The sequence below is a fragment of the Rhyacophila brunnea genome, unplaced genomic scaffold (genome assembly GCF_057557595.1).
Source record: "Rhyacophila brunnea isolate RB1 unplaced genomic scaffold, BYU_Rbru_1.0 scaffold_9, whole genome shotgun sequence".
Lineage (NCBI taxonomy): Eukaryota > Metazoa > Arthropoda > Insecta > Trichoptera > Rhyacophilidae > Rhyacophila > Rhyacophila brunnea.
In genome coordinates this window covers 15,916,962-15,943,852 of record NW_028233361.1, presented here as the reverse complement: position 1 = coordinate 15,943,852, position 26,891 = coordinate 15,916,962, and the positions used below count along the sequence as shown (strand labels likewise).

Sequence of the window (26,891 nt, the reverse complement as noted above, 5' to 3'; positions counted from 1 at the left end):
AGTACCAGAAGTATTACTGGACGTTTAGTAATCACGATGGATCTACAAATTGTGCTGCTATGTCCAAAAACACAGGCATCAAAAATGTATTATAAACAAAAGCTGCAACTACACAATTTCACCATATACATTCTTAATAATGTATCTTCTAATGAATTTGTCTCATCTCATCGAAATCAGGACAATACAATGAAATAATTCTAATATCGGATGGGTGTGGATATCAAAACCGAAATAAATTATTCGTTACTGCTCTAAGTGATATTTTTAGAGAGAAAAAACATCGAGATTCAAAAGCTTTTTCTACAAAAAGGCCACACCATGATGGAGGCCGATAGTGCACATGCCACCTTGGAAAAGTATTTTAAGCCTAGTATATTCACCGTCTGATTATATAGCACGTATGCCACTGGCAAGACCAAAACAACCTTATAAAATTAATGTTATTGATTTTTAATTTTTAAAAATTATGGATAAGATTAAATCTGGATTAAGTTCAATCAGACCAGGAAAACGCATCGGAGATCCTGTTGTATATGATATTAAAATGTTAAAGTATCTACCAGATGGAACAATCTTTTACAAACTCAACTATATCAGTGCAACCGTTCGATGGCTTTTGTAATATATATAATGAATCATTGCCAATATCGCAGTCGAAATACATACATCTTCAGGAATTAAAAAGTGTAATAGAGAAAGATCACCATTATTTCTACGATAACCTAACATTTAAACCTGCTAATAGAAAGTAAACGAACTTATAAATAATATAATATCATCTCAATATTGCATTAATAATTAATGAAACGATATTGCAATTTATCACTGACGCACTATGTATATTTTAACTATTATTTATGTTTTTCATGAGTGAAAATTTATTATTATTCACATTTTGATGAATAAATTAAACTATGTGTATTTACAAAACGATCAAAACAACTTATGTGACATCACAAACTGTATTTTTATTATTTTTGTATTAAAAATAAAAGATTTTTGTAAACAAAATAATAATCTTAGACCATCTTCTGATTATAATAAAGCAATCTTCATAATTTTAATGTTTAAATGTAATATTATTTTTTTATTCAGTTTTATCCGTCTCCTGCACAATTTGATAAAGTGCACATAGATGGTTTTGCTAACACAGTGACGATACACAGTAAAAGTGGATGGTGAGGTAGATCCATTGTGCCAACGTACATTATTATGTGATATTCTTAGAGTAACTCCTAGATGTATCCATGTGATACAAATGAAATTTAAGTCAGGATTGGGAGTTGATGATGAACAAGGTCAACATAATTATGAACAGACCGCATGCTATTAAACCTCATATAAGTGTATTAGTATGCAATCATATTAACAGCTTCCGAAAATGTGAAAACCACTATTCGCGAGACCATGCTCGTGGAGTATTTAAATCTAGATATTAATATAAAAATAATGCACCGCTTGTTCGTAGAAAACTTCCAACTATTAATGTAAAGTGTTCAACAGAGATATATTTAATACTAAATTCAAGCTGCGTTTCGGTCAACCACGTTCAGATACAGTGTTAATACAACCTCCACTCCGTTGAGGGCAATGAGGCCCATATAATATAACATTATTACCGATTAACCTTAACTAGCACAAGATGTTAATTCACATTGCATATGTGAAAAGCAAGATAGTATTTCAAATAATGATGGCACCTCTCGATTAGAGTAAAATTATTGTTAATTTTACAACTTAATTGCAAGTTTTTGTTGATTTACATGTCACCCAAACCTCTGGTGTCAATTGTTATCATTCATCAAGGGGTCGACCGCTCCTCTCCGTAATTCAGATCGTCTTCATCATTCCCGATACGATTCTTCAAGTTCAAACTTCTTGCTGCCAACTGTGTGTGACATCTCATTCAGTCCATGGCGTGATTCCTTCAAAGTGCTGGTATATTTTGTCTGAAATGATAATTAAAATAATATTTATCATTATTATTCTACACAATAACAGTGTGAAGAAATTGACAAATCTAGCAATGATCTTGGTCAGGAATAGCGAATCTATGGCGTATGTGTCACTGGACCATTTTCATGAGACGCGGGATAGTTTGAATTTTGCAATACCAACTTGAATGACAATGTAAATAATATTTTTTTCAATTAGCAGTATGTTTGTGATTCAAAAAGTTTATTGCATGATATAAAACCCACACCTCATAATGTTGATTTCAATAAAAAAATGAACACATCACAATTTCTATACCATCTATATCAAAGTAAATTGTAAAATATAATATACTAGAAGTATCACCCGCCGCTGCCCGGGAGTGGAATGGTTTAATATTTGAAAATTCTAAATTTAATTCGTAGAGTGCAAAGGATTGAATTTAAAAAACATGGAAACGCGATGGAAATGTTTACGCAAATCATCAGATTAAAGGTCAGAGCTGAAAATTGCTCATAGGGTGAGTCTCGCCGAGCCTTTTCGGAAAAAGCCTTTTTAGAAAATTTGGCAGCACTGTGTCGCCCGCGCCATGCCAGCTCGGTTGACTCCCTACCGATTAGTGATTCTAATAACACAACTATTTGCATCTTACTTTGCCATTTCACCTCCAATCGGGCTGAAATAAACGCCAATATTTTTTAAATGTGCACATTCTAGCGACATTTTTCGTGTTTCAAGGACCTGTACCCAGCGGCCTTTTTCCGCAAAAACCGTAAAACTGTCCACAGGGCGCGACAGGTTAAATCTGAAATTCGAGACCCCGACCACGGACTCCGCTTCGTCGACCTCCGTCTACCCTCCAAATTTTGTCGAAATCCAACTGTACGTGTGGATTTGTATAAAGAAAAACCAATGCCAGGACGGTACGTACAAATATCCAAATATAATAATATTTCAATAATAATAAAATAAAAGATTTTTGACTAATTCATAGTTTTAATATTTTTTATATATATTTTAACCTTTTTATCGCGACGTAATTTCGCTCATGTACCTGTTCGGGGGCGCTGTGTTTTTTACGATTCATAAATCATACCGAAACGTCATTAAAAATGTACCTAAAAATCCACTGAGTGGCTCTAGCTATTATAAAACATTCCTTTTAATTTCACAGCATGTGAAAATAAACAAAAAGATCGTAAATTAAGCAACACAGCTTTAAGAAATTCTGTCATACATAATAAAGCATGCTTGGAGTACATACCGCAGAGTGAAGTGGCCTCCCTTGATACCCGATAAGTGGTAGACACTTGCGCCGATGATTAATGTTCACAGTTTTTTAACACCAACACAGAACGCACACAATCGTTATTGTTATTTTATTTCCTTACAACTTGGTCTCATATTTCAGTCACACCTAATTAATGTTTATGGCTTAATTATATTTCAAAAATTGATTCTGTCATGGTAGTCATAAAAACAGGGCACAGAGCATAAAGCGACATCACATGCTTCACACATAATGTTCGTCATTTTTCTTTTTTTATCTTTAGTAGTTGAAGCAATACACACACGACATCTTCGATATGGTTTTGTTTTATTTACTGTTGGAGGAATTTTACGGGGTAAATGTCTTAGGAGCTCTGTTTTTAAAATTCTTTTTGGGTTATTAGCTACACGAGTAGTTTGTGATGTCGATGGTCTTGAGGCACTGCCATATGTTTCGATTAATTGTCGGATTACGTTTAATTGAAATTCAGCTAAACTAATTTTTTTACCGGTGATTACTTTGTAAAGAATGCTACTATTTAATAAAAATAAATCTATGATGTGGAATCCAACCTTTTTATACCACTTAAGACTCTTTCGCATACACGAGAGGCTGCTCAACATCATGTCAGCTTTGTCTACCGTGCCCATATTTTTATTATAATCCACAACGCATTGTGGTTTTATAATGGGTTGTCCTGTGGCCCTATTAATTTTTTCTGTCGGTACCATGGAGTCATCGTGCATGGTACTGATCATATGCACTTCCCGCCTATCATGCCATTTTAACACGAGCAATGGGCCACGGTTAAGAGATTTTACTTGTCCTTTCTTCAGTTTATCAAATTTTGGCATTGACTTTCGTGTTTTACGTACCGTGCCGCAAGCATTTGTCTTTTTTTTATGTAGAAACTGAAATAATTCTGGGCTGCTGTACCAATTATCACAAAATAGTTTATGCCCTTTTCCAAAATAATCCTTCATCAAAGTGGTGACAACAGCCCCAGATATTCCTAAAAGTTCACTATCACATATTTCGGTTTCTACACCACAATAAATAATAAAGTCTAAAATATAACCGGTTTCCACATCACAAATCACAAATAATTTAATTCCAAACCTATGTCTTTTTGACGGTATGAATTGTTTGAATATTAATCTCCCTTTAAATACAATGATACTTTCGTCGATGCAGAGATTTTCGTTTGGTAGCATTGTTTCTTTGAATATTTTTCTGCAGTGGTCAAGAAGTGAGCGCACTTTATAAAGGCGATCTCCAGTAGGGGTTTGGGTATCAGAATAATGTAGCATTTGTAGAATCAACTCATACCGATCTCTTATCATAGTTTGGCCAAATATTTTAGACTTTAATAATGGATCAGCACTCCAATGTTCTTCAATTGTGAGATGGCGATTTCTTGTCATCAACATTGATACAGCATAAAAAACATACATCTCTTCTGGGCATGTATCATACCAGGCATGGATCCTTGCATTCGGAGTGTGGGCCTGTGTGTTGAGCATATGGTTGTGGTAATTATTTGTATGGTTAACTATGGTATTCATTATTGTTTTGTTGAGAAAATGACGAAAAAATTCCATTTCTGTGGAATTTTCATTGAGCTGTACACTAGGGTTAACGCCTGAGTTGAAACTATCAAAATCGTATGTGATCGGCACGAAGGGACCCGCAGTCCACGATTGGAGTAAACTATCTGGTGCTGCACTGGTAGACGGTTCAGCCACTCCTTCATCACTGTCTATATTGGAAGGTTCGTCAACATCGTCGGGATGTTCTACTAGCGCAGCTTCTTCATTATCACTTTCCATCTCATAGTCCGAATCCAAGCATTCAACATGAGGGATAGACATTTTTATTTAAACACTAAATATACTATTATAACTTAACAGTTTTGAGGAAATTTAAAGTTTTAATTCACTACACAATAATATTAAATTTTAATCTTAGTTCTTTATTCGACTGAAATGAAAAGAATTTTAATCATCACTTTCCTTGAAATAAAAATGAGTGGCCGTGAATTTTGAAAATCTATTTTACAGTTTTTAATTTAAATTTAAATATTTTACTGATTATTATTTACCTATTCTCAATTTTTCGTATGTATTTCCGTACAGTACAAAAGATTTATTATAGGAATTTTAAATTATTTATGTGTTAATAATTTCGTTTTCACTTCACAGCCACTGATTGTATTCATAAAATCACGTTTCATTTAAAGAATTAACGCACATATTTAATTAATAACAGAATGGCGCATCAATAATAATTTTATAGAAAACCGTAAAAAACTTTGAAATTTATCAATCACAACACGAAAGCAATCGACTGTTGAAAATTATCGTCGCACTGGTCGATTTCATGTATGAGATCATTAAATCAATTCGCGCCGGCGCAGATTGCGCAAAGCAACTAGCGGTAAATTTTGAAACCAATCATTGGAAATCTGTTTTACTCCAATATCGACAGGGTATGTGTCTTTGCTTAATTTCGAATTATTTAAAAAGTCTTATTGAAAAAAAATCACAGATGTCAGTAAAGGAATAACCCAGCTAGTTTTTCAAACAAATTTCGACTGTATTACTCGCCGAATTACAAAAATACGGAGGTAGAAACTTATGGGCACTTCTGAATGCCCTTAGCGGTGAACGGTTTAACTATCATGGGCATTTCTAGATGCCGTTAGCGGGAGGAGGGTTAAAAAACATTAAAAAAATATAATTGATTTCAAGTTATACACATTTATAATATTAATACTATCGACTGAAGGTACTTGATGGAAATTGAATTTAAATTCTAATGGATTTATATTTTTATAAAACTCGATGTTTTTTAAAATAATTATACCTTTGCAGGCGTGCCGCACAACAATTCACCACAGTTACATTGCAATCGGATGAATGGTATAGGAATTTATACGAATATAAGATAGAATAGAAGAAGAAGATGGTTGTACTAATTTAGAAACCTTCGCGGGTGTGCCGCACAACTCACCAAAGTTTTATTGCAATCGGATGAATTGTATAGGAACCATACGAATAAAAGAAGATAGAATGAAGAAGAAGATGGTTGTACTAATTCAGAAACCTTTGCGGGTGTGGGCACAACAACTGATGTAAGTTTCATTGCCATCGGATGAATGGTATAGGAACCATACGAATAAAAGAAGACAGAATCAAGAAGAAGCGGGTTTAATCTGAAATTCGAGAACCCCACCACGCACTCCGTCTACCCTCCAAATTCTGAAACAAAAAACTACCAACTTCTTCAAGACGTTCAAAAGCACTTATTTATAATTTGCCCTGCAATAACGAAATAATAAAATTGTGTAAAACTATGTTTTTACAAACGCTTTCAATTTCAAATATGTGGGTGGTGAGTGTTTTAAAAAAAAAGAGTCAGAATTGCTATTGGATAATCGAGGCAGACACAGCAACCGTCCTCATGCACTCATGTAATTGAACATATTAATATGTTTCCTAAAAAAGAATCCCACTAGGTATGTTGGAAAAAATAGCCAAAAAGAATATTTAGACGAGAATTTGAATATGGTGAAAATGTTTCGCCTATATAGCATATGGTTTGGATCAAAGAAATCGGTTGTTCGATCAAGATAAAAACAACGTAGATATGTTGGAACAAGATAAAAGATATCCACATTCCCGCTGGATATTGTGGAATCTTGAAATTATGGTATGATTATGATAGTACATGTCAAACTATTAATACAAAGTCTATGCGAAAAACTAAAGGCGGCCAGTCAACACTTTTCTAAACGAAACATTGAAAAAGGCCTACACAAAACCGATCCCCATAAGTAAACCCTTACATAAAGATTTAATGAGTCTTTGTACAGCTGGTGCAATACCTAATAATTATCATTATTTTTACAAAAACCTAACAGTTGATTGTGTGGGATCAGAAGAAAATTCACAAGAGTAAATAATTTTAATTGTATCCTTGAATGAGTGAGTATCCGAGGTAATAATTTATAGTTTCGTTTTTAGTTTAAAAAATGTAATCACTGATTATTAACACATTTTGAGCGGGAAGGGTATTTCTACCCGCGCGCCGTACCGGTGCTTGTCGGCGGGACGGGTAGAAATACCCTTTACGGCGGCTCCACTTGAAGTGCGGGAAAGGTATTTCTACCCGATTATTGCATACGAATATTTTATGCCAACGGCTTGAAAATGTTTCAAACTACACACACATCTACAAAAAAAAATAATATACCGTCGTTTCATTTACTTACACACATACTATTGCGCAGCCCATATGAGAGCTTGTGCGTGATAAAGAAATTTGTTTAGAGTCGATAAATCGGCGAACTATATTTCTGTAGACGATAAGATGGCTAAAACTATATCTGTCTTCTTTTCACACTTGTTTATTTTTTGATGGGTGAGCAGGAAGACAACATTTTGTGAAATATCGATGTATTTTTTTAAACATGGTTTGTTCGCTGTACTGTGAATGCGATTATATAAATATTTTTATGATGTGTGATAAATACATATGTCTCTTTCTCAACTATAATAATATCCTTTGTGAGCGAGTGAAAAGACGACAATTCGTGATTGACGGAATGCATTCTTCGCACTTGTTGTAATATTGTGCGGTAAGATAACGCTGGTATGCGAGCGGAGCAATAAATTATTACATGAGTGGAAACCAATGTTATTTAGATGTCTGTAATCTAATACGATCTATATTGAATATCAGAATTTAATTTTCAAATACGGCGCTATAGAAAGGGTATGTTTTTACAAGTGAAATATATTTAAGTAATCGATATTTTATTTAATCTTTCAAAAATGGCTTCAGACAATTATGAAAGCGATGACGAAATATTCGACGATAAATTGTCTGCCTATTCTGGCGAAGATTTACCTGAATTAGGCAGCGACAGTGATAGCGATAGTGACTACACATTTGGAAACCGCTGTTTGTTATAGAATATAATAAATATATGAAAGGGGTTGACGGTGAGGATCAGTATCTCTCTTACTACTCGATCATGCGAAGAACAAAAAAATGGAAAAAGATAGTTGTCATGTGTTTGTTAAATTGTCCATTTTTTAATTCGTTTAAAGTTTATAAGGTATTAAATCCGACCAAAAGACTAACTAAGAAAAAAAAGACTACAAACAGTTTTTGCGTAGTATAAGCAAATTTTGGACAGTCGACCATATCGTCGAAACCTACGCAATTTTGGAAGAAGCAGGGCCATCTATATCACGATTACCGAGAAGAGTGGTTAAAAGTGATTATCCTGGGCGGTTATCACTCGATATGAAGAAGCATCGAATGATAAAAATTGTTACCGTTGGTAAAAAAAATACCCACAAAGACAGTGTCGAGTGTGTTTGGTGCACAAAAAGAAGAGTTTGACTAGTTATATGTGTATATTTTGTGACGTCCCCCTACATGGGGGTGAGTGTTTTCATAAGTATCATACTTCATCCAAATATTAGAATAATAATTTTTGTGCGGGAATTTATTTATAGTGAATGGAATATTTTTTACGAAACCTTCCTGTAAATATGTGATTAGCACCATGTACTTACGTTATTTTAAACAATTTGTTCTAAAAAGAAACACAGCACTGGGGAGCAATATATAATGAGAGTGAATTCGAAATTTCATTAAAAAATAACTGATAGTTTGAAAGATAGAGCGATTTTTGTAAAATTCGATTTTATTTCAATTTCCGCAGGTTTTCGCCCACTGCGTGTACCTGTGCCTTTGTACGGGAGCTCGCGCAAAATGTTTAATATATACATATCATTGTAGAATTTTTAGCTTTATAATAAAATAATTAGTTATTGGAATCACTAACCAAGGATTAAACTCCTATCAAGTTTTAAAACTTTAGCCTAATATTTTTCATCAATAATAAGAGTTAGGCTAGGTACTATTGTTATCATTGTAATTTGTATCATAGCAATGAATATGTATTAGATATAAGTCATATAAGTACCTAATATTTTACATATTTTTAATCTAATTTTAAGAATAAAGTTGTATGTTAGTTGATAGTTTTCCCACACTTAATATAAAAGAATATTTATTTACATAACATTTATAATCATCCATATACCTATATACTTGACAATGCTGCAAGGTAAACGTAATTTACGTAAAATAGAGAGGTTACTATCTTATCATTTTGTTTAAATTTGTAAGTACTATCAATAATTATTATGTTAAGTGAAATATTCATTAAGTACCTTTTGCAATTATCTTACTATAATTATTATGTTCTGAAAAACAATTACCTGAAACCAACTGAGTCATTAAAATACAGTTTATTGCGATAAAATAGTTCAATTAAAAAATCTCCTCATATTCCATCACAGTATATAAAAATTCATCGAGAAAAAAAACACTAAGAGCACATAGTGTACGAGGGTGGGTCAATAAGTCCTTAGAAAAGCCGACAGGTGGCGCGACTAGTACTGTAAGCGGTTTGTTTTCATGCAGCGGCACTACCGATTCAGTATGCTGCGAAGTTTCAATCAGATTGGTCGGGTTGTTGTGTGTTTCTCGTACATTTAAAAAAAAATTTTGCTTGTGGAAAATGGAAAAATGGAAAATGGAGAAAATTGAGTTTAGAGCTGTTATTAAACATTTTAATATAAAAGGGTTAACAGCAAAGGAAATAAAAAATGAGTTGGATTTAGTTCACGGCATATCTGCTCCTTCACTTGCAACTATTTATAACTGGTTAAATGAATTTAAACGTGGTCGTACATCAACAAAGGATGAACCACGCTCAGGACGTCCTGTAGAGGTGACTACACCAGAAATGATCAATAAAATCCACGATATGGTGTTAAGTGACCGAAGATTAAAGTTGAGTGAGATAATTGAGGTTACAGGGATCTCAAAAGGTAGCGTCATTTCTATTTTACATGACAAATTGGGCATGAAAAATATTTCTGCAAGATGGGTGCCGCGTTTGCTCACAGTCGACAATAAACGCAATAGGGTGGTGGCCTCTAAAGCCCTGTTGTCGCTCATGCAACGCAATCCGGATGAATTTTTTCGTCGCTTTGTGACTGTAGATGAAACATGGATACACCACTATACTCCCGAGACGAAAGAACAGTCAAAGCAGTGGATTGCGAAGGCAAACCATGTCCAAAGAAGGTGAAAACCGTAAAATCAGCTGGTAAGGTTATGGCTACTGTATTTTGGGATGCACGTGACAATGGCTAAGTGGACAACGTTTTTTTTCAAATGAAGAAGTCATCGATCGGACAAATGCTTATTTTGAGGACCTTCCGAAAACTTATTTTTCTGACGGTTTAAAAAAAATTGAGAAACGTCTAACCAAGTGTATTGAGCTCCAAGGAGATTATGTTGAGAAATAAAAAAAAAATACAAAAATAAAAACTGTTTTAATGCTTTTTTCTAAGGAATTATTGACCCACCCTCGTATCATTCCTCGTAAAATTCGAAAGAACAATCTCTCAAAGTCGAGATATTTACGATTATCATTCAGAATTAGCATGGGAAAAAACACCATCTCAAGTTACGTGGTACTTTTTATGAACGCGGAAAAACACACCAAGTATCAGTGGCGATGCGCCTTTGAGAGCGCTGGAGCGGTGAACACCTACCCACTCAATTTATGCGAAAAGATTTTTTTTCTTAAATAAGTATTTCATTTATTAAAAGTGTTCTGATCTATTACCGTAGTCATTAATTCATATACAAAAACAAATTGTAATAAGTATGTCTTTTTAACCGGATATTTTAAATATAATATACAATGATTCACACGTCGCGCTGGCATCGTCCATGTGGTTTCGCTTTGCCAAATGCAATGCTATTCGGGAGCGAGTTCCTCGATCGCACAAGCAATCATGCCTTGTAATGAGAATGAGTGCGACAGCAATAATATTCGTCTGTAGGTGATAGCGTGAGATAGCAATACTTCTTCGAGCGCCACTCAATGTCGCCAAGGCGCGTTCCATACTCGAACCGTATAAGCGTATAACCAAAAAAAGACTTTGTCTACGAACATTTTCACACACCTTTTTACACGTCTGAGTTGCGCGAGCCGCTCAGGCCTCGTAAGATGCCCAGTAAAACCTCCCGAAAGCGGATTCATATTATTAATAATTATTGTTAATTAATAATTACATATTACATCTTGGATATTTTTTATAATGCTGATATTGCCTAAGCATTATTAAACATTATAATAGAAAAAATCTTATTGAGACATTTACGAAAACGGTTTTACTATTAAACTTAATTATTTGCACTATTCCGATGACATCAGTGGAAAGTGAAAGATGTTTTTCCACACTCAAACGGATCAAGTATTTTAGCAGAAACACCATCACGCAACCAAGATTGAAGGCATTATATATGCTCAGTATCAAAAAAAGAATGAATTTGTATCGATGAAAAACAGAAGAATGGATTTCTCATACAAATGAACAATAACATAAGTACTTTAAAAAAAAGTGAACTCCCAGTAAAATAACTCACCGATCGCCACTGCCAATTATAGATATATACACCCTATAAAAAATATAAACGGGAAAAATCATACCAAATCTAGATGTAATATTTTAGTAGTCAAACATAACGTAGAGAAACACATTTAGAGTGTTACAGGCGGACCTCGACTTTCGCACAATTCGCTATTTCGCACATTTAAAAAAAAACGTTTTTTTAAAACATCGCGCTGTGGGGTAAAGATATCCCCCTCTTGCATCACTTGCATCCTGCTCGCACCCGTCACTTTGCTTGTGAGCTAGCTTGCTAGCTAGGATAGGTTTAGTCATGGTTTAGTCTTGCGCAGGAGCACGTGCAGGCTTGTTGTGTTGTGCGTTTAGCTAATTTGATTCATTTGAAATATTTCACCCTAAAGATTTATAAACAAGAGTGAGAAACAGAAAAACTGCAGTGTTGATACGAACAAAGAGAAATCAAGGACTTATAAACTTCACACGACGTTCTGATTGCGGTGAATCTTTTGCTTCAATCGGACGTTCGTATGATACAAACAGTCTACTACGATATGTTCAATTTTGAAAAATAAAAATAAGGAATACGTTCAAAATTGTGGAAATATATCTTTAAAGGTTGTTTCCAAAAGACACGGCATAGTTATGGATGAAATGGAAAAATATTTGTCATCATGGATCGACGACCAACATCAAAAAGATGTCTCTCTGAATATTTCAATTATTCAAGCGAAGGCTTTTAGTTTGCACAAAGATTGGGAGGCTAGATTAAAAAAAGATTCTTCAAGCAAGTAACGGTTGGTTTATATTAAATTCACTGGAGAATCGGCTGATTTTCGCAGAGAATTTTTTCCCTCATTATCCAAAATTATTGAAGATGGAGAATATTCCTCTATCCAAATATTTAATGTAGATGACACAGGTTTATTTTGGAAAAATATGGCTAGTCGTACATTCTTATCTAAGGAAGAATCAGTTGCCCTGGGCATAAACCTTCTAAAAACCGATTGACATTGCTTCATGGTGGAAACTTGGCTGGTGATTTAAAATTGATGCCAATGTTAATTTATCAACCAGAAAATCCCAGAGCATTGAAAGGGAAGGATAAAGAATTGCTTCCAGTAATCAAATAAAAAACAAAAAAAAACCTGGGTTTACTGCGTTAATATTAAAAGATTGATTCACTTTACATTTCGTGCCAGCAGTTAAGCAATATTAATAGCAATAATTTACCATTTAAAATATTTTATATAAAATAAGAAAAAGAAGAGTGGCAAACAGTTAACTCTTGATAACTTTTTAAGGGAAACACCCGCAAACCCCACTTAAACATGAAGTACTACAAGGCATGGACTTCTGCTATGCCTACATTGACGACATCTTGATCGCTTCAAGCTCAGAAGAGGAACACCTCCAACACCTGCAAACGCTCTTTACACGTTTGCAGGAGTACGGAGTTGTGGTAAACTCAAGGAAATGTGACTTTGGTACCTCAACGGTCAAGTTCCTCGGATATCTCGTATCTGCGGATGGCATATTCTGTCCACTACCCGACAAGGTGGAAGCCATTCGGGAGTACAGCCGCCCAGAGAATGTCAAAGGCCTACGCCGGTTTTTGGGTATTTTGAACTTCTATAGAAGGTTCATACCCAATGCTGCAGGTACTCAAGCACCTCTGCACACACTTCTCCAGGGTAAGGTAAAAGGCAAGCAGCCTATTCCATGGACTCCCGAGACTAACAGAGCATTTAAAGCATGCAAGAAAAGTTTGGCTGATGCAACACTGCTAGCTCATCCGAAAAATGACGCACATCTAGCTATCATCAGTGACGCCTCAGACACCGCTGTTGGCGCAGCACTCCACCAATTGGTCAACGATCAATGGGAACCACTCGCGTTTTTCTCCAAGAAACTCAGCCCAGCCGAGCAGAAGTATGGAGCTTACGACCGTGAACTTCTAGCGATCTACATGGCAGTCAAGTATTTCCGACACATGGTAGAAGCTCGATCATTTGTCATATACACGGACCACAAGCCCATCACTTTTGCTTTCAGGCAGAAAGCCGAGAAATGTACTCCATGACAGTTTCGGCATTTAGACTTCATCGGACAATTTTCAACCGACATCCGTCACATCTCTGGCAAGGACAACGTTGTTGCCGACGCTCTTTCCAGAGTAGAAGCGATTGCCGAAAATCCACTCGATTACACAAGCCTGGCAGCTGATCAACAAAAAGATGAAGAGCTTAAGATATTCCTACGCAACGGATCCGCCTTACAACTGAAACAGGTGCAGATTCCGGAAGCTAACGTAGCCATCTTTTGCGACGTGTCTACTGCATATGCAAGACCTTTCAACACCAAGCCGTTCCGTGAAGCTGCATTCAATGCAATACACCGACTTTCACATCCTGGCATTACCGCAACCACGAAACTCGCAACACAGCGTTTTGTGTGGCCTTCTATCGAAAAGGACTGCAAGCGATGGGCTCGCAGTTGCATTCAATGTCAGAAAAATAAAGTTACACGCCATGTCTCAGCACCATTAAGCACATTTGTGCCACAGTCAACTAGATTTGAGCACGTCCACATCGACATTGTCATCCTACCACCGTCGGAGGGTCATCGATACTGTTTAACATGTGTAGACCGCTTTACTAGATGGCCAGAAGCCTTCCCGTTGAAAGACCAAGAAGCAGAGACAGTGGCACGAGCATTTTACTCCGGATGGATCACGCGGTTTGGAACTCCAGTACGAATCACCACGGACCAAGGAAGACAGTTTGAGTCACAGCTGTTCAGACAACTAAATCGTCTGGCAGGTACAACTCACATTCACACCACCGCGTACCATCCCGCAGCAAATGGCATGGTCGAGAGGTTACATCGTCAAATGAAAGAAGCCATCAAAACACACGTTGGACAGAGACACTGCCCACAGTCTTGATGTGAATCAGGGCAGCTTGGCGAGAAGATCTCAAAACTACCTCAGCCGAGCTGGTCTATGGCAAACCTTTACGGTTACCAGGCGAATTCTTAGGTTCAAAGCAACCCAACGACTGTGAACCAGCCAACTTTGTCAAATATCTCAGACAACATTTTTATGAGTTGCAACCCGCCAAAACAACGCAACACAGCAGGAAACACTCATTTCTGTTCAAAGATTTGGATAAGACCACGCATGTGCTACTCCGAGATGACACTGTCAAAAGACCTTTGCAGTCGCCATACACTGGCCCACACAAAGTAATCAGCAGGAATACTCGAACCTACGTCATTCGCGTTCGAGGCAAGGACATCACAGTCACTGTAGACCGCCTTAAACCCGCATACATAATGGCAGAAGAGGACGACAACTCATCAAAGGAGAAACCGGCATTGAACGATCCAGCACCAGAAGACATCAGACAGCATGATTACGTCACACGTATAGGCAGACGTGTACGCTTTCCTGATCGTCTAGGCCAGTGGTCGGCAAACCGTGGCTCTTTGGGTATTGGCGTGCGGCTCTTTTTTGCCAAACTCCCAATTCACAATTTTATATAAACTTTTGCAAAATTCACAATTTTTATTTTTTGCCATTGATATGTACACTTATTATATGTATTATATAATGACATTATCGCGATCCTAATTATTTCTGCTTGATGCAAAAAGGTATGATTGTTTGTTTACTTTATGTCTCGTTTTTGGAATGCCAAAGGGTCACGTACAACACATACAGTGCAAAACATTCCTAAACAATATAACATTTTAAGATTTTTATAAACTAATAAAACAGAAAAATATAAATATAGTTTAAAAATACTATCAATAACTCTGATAATAATAATGCCTTTATTAGCACTGATTATTTTAGGACAGATATATTAAATAATATGAGGGAATAGGTATAATATTATTATTATGCAGAGATTCCAAGGATCCTCTTTTTGCATGGGGGATACGTGCTTCTTAACAGTATCTACCTCTCTTATCTTAAACTTCTAACTGTGATTTTTTAATACATGGAATAACTTTTCTTCTTTCTAACTTTCAGTTGAAACAAATTTATTGTATTATTTGCTATTTTTACTATATTCGAGTCTACATAATATGTATGTGAATAATCATTTTCAAGCATGAACAATATAAAGAATATTTAGAGAAGCCAAATAACCGATGAGAATTTGGAGTCGCGCCTGAAATTAAAAACTACAAGTTACATACATACCAAACATACAGAAACTCTCAAAAGAAATGCAAGGAAGGTCATTGTTCACATTAGTTTTAAAGAATGCGTGAAAATTGTTTGTAATTCTTATTCTGTCAAAATTATATTTACTAGTATTTATAATTTCATCAATAGAAAACATTTATTTAAGCATGTTAGTTTTATTCGGGAAATCTTCTTCACTTAAAAAATGAACAATTATAAAATGTAATTAATTCATTTAAATAAATTATACTTATTTATAAAAATATACGTATGGCTCTCGAATTTTTTTTTAACCGTTGTGCTATTCATGTTTGGCTCTTTTGGTTCAAGAGTTTGCCGACCCCTGGTCTAGGCTACTGAAAAGCATACCAAAAGTGCATATTCCATAGTGCTACGGAACATAGATATAATAATATTGTTTATACATTAGTAAATCGTTTAGGTTAACACGTAATTAAATTCCATTTTTATATACATTTTTTCAACACAAAAAAACCACTCAATTATATTATATAGTATCGAAATTTCGTAATTTCTGGAAAGGGGGTATGTAGCTGCAGAATAATAGCGATCAAATATCTATTGTTTAAGATATCAAATTACTCTGCAGTAATATATTCCCAGCGAATCCATTTCCAGTAAACAACTGAGCTACGAGGGTGGGTCAATAAGTCCTTAGAAAAGCCGACAGGTGGCGCGACTAGTACTGTAAGCGGTTTGTTTTCATGCAGCGGCACTACCGATTCAGTATGCTGCGAAGTTTCAATCAGATTGGTCGGGTTGTTGTGTGTTTCTCGTACATTTAAAAAAAAAAAAATTGCTTGTTTACAAAAATGGAGAAAATTGAGTTTAGAGCTGTTATTAAACATTTTAATATAAAAGGGTTAACAGCAAAGAAAATAAAAAATGAGTTGGATTTAGTTCACGGCATATCTGCTCCTTCACTTGCAACTATTTATAACTGGTTAAATGAATTTAAACGTGGTCGTACATCAACAAAGGATGAACCACGCTCAGGACGTCCTGTAGAGGTGACTACACCAGAAATGATCAATAAAATCCACGATATGGTGTTAAGTGACCGAAGATTAAAGTTGAGTGAGATAATTGAGGTTACAGGGATCTCAAAAGGTAGCGTCATTTCTATTTTACATGACAAATTGGGCATGAAAAAAATTTCTGCAAGATGGGTGCCGCGTTTGCTCACAGTCGACAATAAACGCAATAGGGTGGTGGCCTCTAAAGCCCTGTTGTCGCTCATGCAACGCAATCCGGATGAATTTTTTCGTCGCTTTGTGACTGTAGATGAAACATGGATACACTACTATACTCCCGAGACGAAAGAACAGTCAAAGCAGTGGATTGCGAAAGGCGAACCATGTCCAAAGAAGGCGAAAACCGTAAAATCAGCTGGTAAGGTTATGGCTACTGTATTTTGGGATGCACGTGGAATTATTTTCGTTGACTATTTGGAAAAAGGAAAAACAATAACAGGGGATTATTATGCATCTTTATTGGACCAGCTAAAAAACAAAATTGAAGAAAAACGGCCTCATTTAAACAGGAAAAAAATCCTCTTTCATCAGGACAATGCCCGTGTTCACACATGTTTACGATCAATGGCTAAAATTGAAGAATTGAAGTTCGAATTGGTCGACCACCCACCGTATTCGCCAGATTTAGCCCCCAGTGACTTTTTCCTTTACCCAAACTTAAAAAAATGGCTAAGTGGACAACGTTTTTTTTGAAATGAAGAAGTCATCGATCGGACAAATGCTTATTTTGAGGACCTTCCGAAAACTTATTTTTCTGACGGTTTAAAAAAAATTGAGAAACGTCTAACCAAGTGTATTGAGCTCCAAGGAGATTATGTTGAGAAATAAAAAAAAAATACAAAAATAAAAACTGTTTTAATGCTTTTTTCTAAGGAATTATTGACCCACCCTCGTAGATCAGCAAGTCGGTTGGCGAAATTAGAGACAGTGTATTATTACATCATATCACAGCACATTATACCATTACGGTGTATTAGCCGAATAATCATTTTTCCTAGTATCATATTTTCTTACAACTGTAATAACAAATAATATTTCATTTCGCTACTCAATTTAAAACGCTGATTCTATAATTAGTCTAATATGATTATGTACCAGAATTTTATGTTAATGTGTTACTTTTTATTGTATAAATAACGAAGAATAATTTATCTAGATGTCACTCGAATCCAAGTACCTAGCTCGTAACTATCATGTATAATATACTATTGTACCGATACGCTGCTAATAAATCTCACCCTGCTACATCGTAGACTTCATTACCATCATCCTCAATCTACACATCGAACACCACACTAGTGACCCAACATCTCTTAAACATCTTATATTTACTTGATAAATAAATATTTCAAAATACACACAATTTAATTTTTTTTTCACTTCCCTCTACTTTCGAACATTCAACATTCGCACACCTTTTCAGGAACCAATTATGTGCGAAAGTCGAGGTCCTCCTGTATTTCCTAAATTAATGTCATACGAAAGTTGATTGTCTGCTTAAATGATTCACTAATGAATTAAAAAAAAAAAAACCAACACAATAATATGTATTCACAATTAAACAAAAACTGAAAAAGTGTGGACTATTTTTGTCAGATCACCCATAGCATACCTTAACTATTATGATTTGGTTTAGGCAGGGTTTAGTTGAATTTTAAAAACTAATCAGCACCATCTGCAAATTGTGTTCTTATTTCTATGAAAACGAATACAAAGACTGACAAAGTTTAGTGTGCACTATTTACTTTTGTCAAATCTTAACAGTCTACCTCCACCCCTCACCACTCATATCTAGAGTGATAGCGCATTTTATCATCGTTAAACTATAAAGAGTTGATATTAACGATTAATTTTTAATATAATTTAATATGACACTAGTTTTTATACTTTACGCATTGTAAGTATGGAAAATCACAACACCTTCATTACCAAAAGCCATACATACCATGTCATATTATTATGGTTTTGTTAAACTGTCTATGATATTGATGTCTTTGCATTTGGCCCTTAATCAGGTTTACATAAGGTTGATATCTCTGCATGTGGGTACCCCCAATATCAAAGCAAAAACTGACATAATATAAAAACATTATTCTTACCTTCATTTTAAGTGAGTCAATATGTGTTCTTTCAGTTGTGGAATGTTTTTCGGAATAAATGAGCATTTGTGGCATTTCAGAGGTGTCGCCATGAATTGTTTGTAAATTTCATCAGATATTTTGGTGACAGCTCCAGTTTTTTCAACCATTTCAATAATATCTGCAAAAATTAAACATTGAAATTTAGCCCGGTTTTATATATAAATAAAGTGTGGCACGTAACTTTTACTATGCATAGTAAAAATATGAGCTGTATGACGTTTTCGTCAGTTGTGAAAAAATACAATAGTTTATAAAACCATTTTGTTGATTAACAGAATTGGCTGAAATTATCTGGAAACTATTTCGTGGCATTTTGTATAGCCCACGATGCTGGTTACGCGTCTGGCTTACAATGTTGTGGGTCATAGGTTTGAATTGCAAGTCTGGAAAATTCCTATAAATTTCACCTTAGACAGAATTCTATTACTTAAAGTTCTATTAAGGCCATTGGACCCGTTTTTTCCTGTCTTCTCGGAATCGCGGAAATGATAAGCATGTTTAAAACGAATTGATACACAATAAACTCTTTATTTATTTAAAATCTAATAAATAGTATTCAACTAAAACGTTCTGTGTCATTAAAATTTTTCGAATCGCTTTACTTTTTAAAATAAATGACAAATAGTCGGTCCTGTTTTCGAAATTGGTCAAAACGACTGTCACGCCACAATGAATGTTGAACTTAATAATAGTTTTGCAGGTATATATTGTATGAAAGAAATAGGTAAAACAATACATTTCATTGATTACCCATGTACTTTTTTTAATTTCAGAAAAATAAAGATTTTAAAGCCATTTTAGTTTGAGTATACATCAGCCAATTTTGAATGATTTTTTCTCACAAATAATATGTACTGCACAATAAAAATATTTTTTTTATTATAATATAACATTCACGTAATACTATAAATAATAATTAACAATGAAAAAATAAATAAAACCCCATACATTTGGTATAATTAGTGACGCTGTATTACCAAAACCGTCGTACATTTTCATGTATTTATCGTGTTTTCAGACAATTTAGAAATATAATTATTTTGCAAAATTAACAAAAAGAGACCATTTGATCGATTAATCTAATAATAAAAGATAATAAAAGCAATTAGCAAAAACACAATTATGTGCGGCCCGTAAGCATTGGGTTAATACAGTTTTTATGTACCTGGGTGGCCATGTTTTGTTATTTTCAAAAGCACGTATCCAGGAGTATGTTTATTGGTATTATCAATAGAAACAAAATAATATTATTTTTCAAGGTCTATTTATTATCGATCTTAAGTGGTTTATGTTACAAATAGTAAATTGGTAGAACATTTAAAGTAAAATACGTTTTCGAATGCTGTCATCGTAATGGCCACTGAAACGTGTGTCATAATTTTCCTAATCGTCAAAATAATAATAAAAAAGTCTTTTGGGGCACAAAATCACGTATATGTTTTATGATATATGTATTTTACAGATGGTTTGTGGTAAAATCTTTTTTTTTTCATACTTACTGCCACAATTCAACTATTCATAATAATTAATTGTTTGTTATATTTTTCTATGCGATCTTTGACTTAATAGGTAGGTGATAAAGTTTTTACCTAACTTTATTGTATTAATTTATTGTTAAATGATAATTAGCTGCTTTCGTTGTCAGTGTGTATTTGATGAGTGCGCATAGTACCTGACGATGCCGAAAGGCGAAACCAGGATCGCATAAAACGACTCAAATGAAATAGTAAAAAACTTAAATCCATTAGAATTTAATATATTTAATGCCGAGTTGAATTGAATGTAATCACCTTAGGCATTTATTAGTAATTATTTAACACAAGTAAAAAATATATTGAGGTAAGAACCTAGTTCATTGAATAATAAAAACAATATTACTCTTTACATCACAACTGACAAGATTTATATGAATTGTATATTGCCTGAACTCGTTGATCCTAGACTAATACGGTCGATGGATATAAGAAACCCTCAATATAATAATTATATTAGATGCTATCAATAGAAAAGAAAATAAAATTATAAAAAAACAATTTATAATAGTTATTCTAATACATTACATACCGTTAAGCCTATACACTAATTAAGGAACCAACTATTAATTTTCTATACACTAATGTTCCGAAATCCTCCGCGGCGACCAAAACGTACTGCCGTCAAATACACGTTATTATAATAATGGTTTCTCAAATCTTAATTGTTGTGTACTAAATTTAAAAAAAATTGTGGCTCGACAATAATATTCATTAAATTGTTTTCTTTTTTGAGTCATGTTTTTATAATTTAATATAAACGCAATAATAACAGAAATCTTTAATGCCATCTTGTGAATGTTTTCAACTTATAATTTTTAACGTTAGCTCATGAAAATTAATAAAATTATATTTGTTTACACTATCGTGTTTTTTTGTATTCATACACATCGATATATATAATATACAAATTTGAAACACCTCAGGAACATACATACATAAGTATCAGATTTTTTTTGAAAAATATTTGCACTGAATTTGAACCTACAATATGATAGGTTCAAGAAAAGGTGTCACTTCACAAATTCAGCATATCAATAATATGAGGTTCTTATTTGGAGGTCTACTATTTTTATTCTTATAATTTATTCTACCTACTACAAAAATGTTTATAAAATTTGTTAGAAAAAGAAAATTATTAATTCGACACTTTTAAAACCACTGATTTCGTATCTAACTACGCGAGACGCGGAGCGAGGGGATATGTGATTTTTTACTTTGATATCGCTTCGCTTATGGTTATTTTTTGTGGCGCTTACGTCAAATTTGATTCTTGCAAATGAACCCATACGCCTTAAAGCCCATGTCACACGATAATGATGTGATTCTAGCTTGCGTCCACCGTAAATGAATCCACTTGAATTATGAATTGTCTGCATTCAGCATCATAATAATATGGAGCACTGATTGCAACCTTCATTTATGGTAGCCAACTAAAATGTGAATTCTCGCAATATTGAATAGCCATTTTTATTAGGAAATACACTAAAAATATTTATGAAACAAAATTTTATGCTTGAATTATCATCGAAGTATATCAATTAAGGGTAATGGTGCCCTGCAGATGACCACATGACCTTTTATAACTTTCTTTTCAGACCAAACCCAACCTAACCTAATCTACCCCAACCTAATCCAATCTAACCTAACCTTAAAGCGCGTTGACAAGGTCCAAGTACACTTGGACCGAGTGCCATCCAAGTGACAGCTTCATACTAATTATTCCTATCCAAGCTACTCGGACCGCGTCCTACTCATCCAAGTTAGCTTGGATAGGAATAATTAGTATGAAGATATCTCATACGAGTGCACTTGGATGGCACTCGGTCCAAGTGTACCTGGACCGTGTCAACACGGCTTTAGTGTGTGATAATGATGCATTCAAAATGTATGAAAATATCAAGCTTAAAATTAACAATTAAGGTAAATGTACCAGTAGTTGACCATGTACCAGTAGTTGACCTTTTTTCAATAAAATGCCCAAAATAAGAAACATAGACACGGGATTGCTCTAAATTGTAAAAGTTGAGACAAGTGAAGCTATCTGTGGTCGGATTGAGGAACTAACACATCACCATATATCGACTGCTTAAAGTCAGACAACGTTATCTACAAAAAAGTGTTTTTTTTTTTTTTTGAGATAACGTTATTTTACATTTACGGCTACATGATAGTCAAACAACGTTATGTCAATCTTTTCAAATTTCTTATTAAATCGTCAGTAAAGTTTAACGCTAACTACATAAGTTACCCTTGTTTTCATATATTTTTTAAAACTATCCCTATAAATTTTAACATCATCATAAGCACGATAAATGTACAATACACAATAAATTATAAAATATTAACATTGGTTTTAAATAAACATTTCCCTTGTTAAGTTACAAGAATCTAAAATAACGATTTTTGGCTCTCCTGTAAAGTTGCACTTTTGTAGATAGTGTTGTTTGACACTAAGCCCTCGAATTATCATAGGAGCGTCATAGCAGCTATTTGAAAACAACACATCACGCCGTAAGCATTTTATTTTTAATTTCTTAAGTAAATTGTTAAGGATATCAGTGGATGTTAGCATATGGCAATTTAATGTTTTTGACTTCATAATATCAAGTTAATGCATTACGGGCAGTCATAATATTGAAGTATCGATATCATTTGTAATTTTTAAGTTATACTTACAAGGAAGCAAGTTTGTGGGGGGGTCAACTACTCAAACTTTTTTTAATACTTTTTCAGTAGTTGACCAGGGTGGTCAACCACTAGATAAATTGAATAAAATTATTTCACTTAGTTTTGAACAATTTTTACATTCATAAGTATGGAACGATGATTATTTATTAATTAGAAGTGTCTAGGGTGGTTCTGTCCAGTAGATGACCTAGGCGTCAACTTTTTTTTTTTTGGTTTGTGTATTTTTTCTTCGGAAAACAAAAATTTCTTGAATTATAGCCCTGAATATATAGCAACTGAATGAAGCAGGCCAACAATAGCCGACAACTTGCAGACAAAAATGCAGGGCATCACGGAGGATTTACTTTGGTCATTATAACGTACCCATATAATTAATAATGTTTACGTTAGTTTTGCCGCAAATTGTTTATCAGCCTACCTCACCATACTTTTTTATATAACCTGCCTGCTTCACCATACTTTCATATAACCTGCCGCCCCTAGGGGTGCAGGATCTTAGCCAAAAAAGGAATCGAGACAGTGTACCAGCAGGTACAAATGCCGACGATAAAGAATGCATAATCGTCATAGTAACAGGGAGTGTCGGTGGGGCTGTCACACCAACGACAGTCCTCTACAAGTACAAAAGAATTCCTCAAGAAATTTCCGAAAATGTGGACTTTGTCCATGGAGCCCTTAAGCTGTAACAGTACCAGGAGAATCGTAAAGTGTGCCTTCAATGGTTACATAAGAGGAACCCAAGCGGTATTTAGAGAGAGTTCCTGAGTAAAAACATTGATGAGGAAAATCTTGAATCATTCTGCAAAAACAACGAACCTGATAAAGATGATAAGTTACTGTTCGCACTGTGACGAAAAGTAAAAAATGAGTTGGAAAATATCACTCCACCTGACCCGGTCAGACTCATCGATGAGGCATTGCAAGAAGAGGAATCCGATGATATGATGTCTTTTGCCGCCTGGAATACTATGAATTATTATGATGTTTCATCTCCAATCGCTAGGGCACCTGTGGCTGGTCTAATGACTTGTGATGGTGATTCGTCTCCAATCGCCAGTGAACCCGTAGCTCGTCCATCAAATATTCGTAGTCCATTCAAGAGACATTTTTTCTTCCCCGGTGAAGGGGAAGAAAAATTCAAGAAGAAAGCAAAAAAGGGAAAAAACCTTGCCAGGAGTATTTCCTAAACAAAAAGAGGAAGAAAGAAGAAATGGAACGGTTGAAAAAAGAACGAGCTGCAGAGGCAAAGAAAGAAAGAACTAAATGAGCAAGTAAAAGAAGAAAAAAATGGGGGAATTGAAAGCAGTCAAGAAGAAAATGCGTTTTTCTTCCGAGTCTTCTAACCCAAGTGTTGACATTTCAGACTCAGCGGAGAGTGAATGGCATAAGTATAGTGATGAAAGCTTTAAGCCTAAAACTCGATGGCTGCCCGTTATGAAAGTCATTAATGAACATTATATTATAATACTTCCCGGGGAAAATCGTCCATATTTCTAAAGTAAAAGTTACCATTTCATCGATGCAAAAGTGCGGGAGACTATGGAAATGGCCAGAGCGACCCGATGTACTCAGCTATGAATGGAAGGCGGTAGTATCCCAAATAAATGACCCGACACAAGTAAGCAAAACTCGTAATGTTTATTTACTTCCGGAATTGGACTTTATTTGGAATATCTAAGGATTTTTATGTTAAGTTTTATTCTGGTAAGTACTGAGCCTATGCGTTACTATGTAGTATGTATGTACTTAGTTGCTAAAATAAATATATTTTTGTATTTTTAGTTTGAAGTAACTAATTTTGCACCTTTTGTTACCCGAACAAAGCTGATGATTGGCTGTCAAACAAAATCCTCTCCTATGTAACTTGTTACTGAACCGCCCATTGCTACCAAGTTGATTCAAGTAGCTATGGGCTAGAGTGGTCTGACAGGAAGCCCTGAGGCAACTCTGATGACAGATTTGCCATAAAGCCTTCTGATTAGACATGGTCAACTACTGAAAAATATAGTGGTCAACTACTGGAACCCCTGATTAGACATGGTCAACTACTGAAACATATAGTGGTCAACTACTGGAACTTTCAATTTTTTGGATGGTCAACTACTGGAACAAAAACATGGTCTTGAAAAATTGAACACAATTTTTTTGTAACAGACCCTTTCTTAATTTTTGTCTTGTCATATTAATTAAGACATTTGATCCATTATGAGTAGACTTGCTTTGCCAACATTCGGTGTAATGCTAAACGTTAATCGTTATTTTTGTTGAATTTTTTTCTTAAATGGTCAACTACTGGTACGTTTACCTTATTGGATCGAAAAGCATCTGCGCCGACAGAAAAAGGTAACTAATTAATATCATTGTCTACATGGGATAATCTGTTTCCGAAAAAAAAAATGATGGACACACATAACAATAGAAGTCTTTTGCTTACCTTCTGATGTTATGAAGAATTTTGTTGTAAAGCTGTTCCAATGTTTCTTGCTTTTAAGACAAGGAGAAACCATGTCGTCGCTAATAACGTGAAGATGCAGGCTCGCCATGCTGGGGATAGAATGATAGCCAATCTTACAAGAGTCGCCAAGATCTACACACAGTTCCTTGGCGACGGACTGCATATGGCGAAGCAAGGGTACATGTTTCGAATTCAATTTGAAAATCCCATCAATGGCGTCCTTCGGCATAATCAAATAGTGATGCTTTGCTTTTGGGTATTTGTCTTTAATAATCACGGTCATGTCGTCTTCTTTCACAATCTGGTCCGGATCCTCCATAGCTTCGCGCAGGCCTCGAAACCACGGCTGCGAATTCTTCGAAACTTTCGGCGCCGTACCGCAAACATCAGCTACCGGCGAACCTCGTTTGAGATTTCTCGCCATTTTGATGAAAATAATAACAAAAGCCGGTAATTTCGTAGGATAGAACCTGCTCCTGACTAATAATATTATGTAATTCGTGTCAGAAACGCGGATAATAAAAATAATACGCACGCATTGTATAAAAAAGTTACCCAACACTGAAACGTCTAAAAAGTAAAAAGTCGTTGAAAACTGAAAAGACCGATACGAATCTCACGTCACACGTGTTGTTGATGTTGGTGTAGCCAGTGTTGCCAAGTCAAAATTTAAAATTTCAGTAGATTTTGACAAAAAATTCAGTAGATTTCATAAAATATCAGTAGATTTTGAAAATTTTAATGCAGTATATTAGATATGACTTAAAACTAATAAGAATAATAATATTAATTTATTGTAAACAATGATGATATTAATGGGTAAAATGGCGCTCTTGGGTAGAGTTACAATGCTTGTTATGTCAATTTAGAAGTGTAACACATCAAAAAAGTCCATGCGTAAATCATTTCAAGTTTATTATTAAACGAATCATCAGTTAATTTACAATTATGGAAAAACACAAATATCAGTAGATTTCTTGAATTTCGAAAAAAAATCAAAATTTCAGTATATTGGAAAAAAATATCAGTAGATCTATTGAAATTTCAGTAGACATGGTAACACTGGGTATAGCTCAGGACCATAGATAACAAAATCTTAACGCG

At 34.7% G+C, this 26,891-nt stretch overlaps 1 protein-coding gene across 1 annotated transcript; it reads right to left on the bottom strand.

Annotated features, from left to right (window-relative positions):
- Window positions 1-982: 982 nt before the first annotated feature.
- On the bottom strand, window positions 983-26,419 carry LOC147063332 (aprataxin-like). The gene is made up of 3 exons (XM_085959390.1): window positions 25,767-26,419; window positions 19,068-19,227; window positions 983-1,952 (listed from the first exon to the last, which is right to left on the bottom strand). The coding sequence occupies exons 1-2, from the start codon at window positions 26,209-26,211 to the stop codon at window positions 19,070-19,072; spliced, it is 603 nt and encodes a 200-aa protein (XP_085815516.1). The 5' UTR covers window positions 26,212-26,419; the 3' UTR covers window positions 983-1,952; window positions 19,068-19,069.
- Window positions 26,420-26,891: the final 472 nt, after the last annotated feature.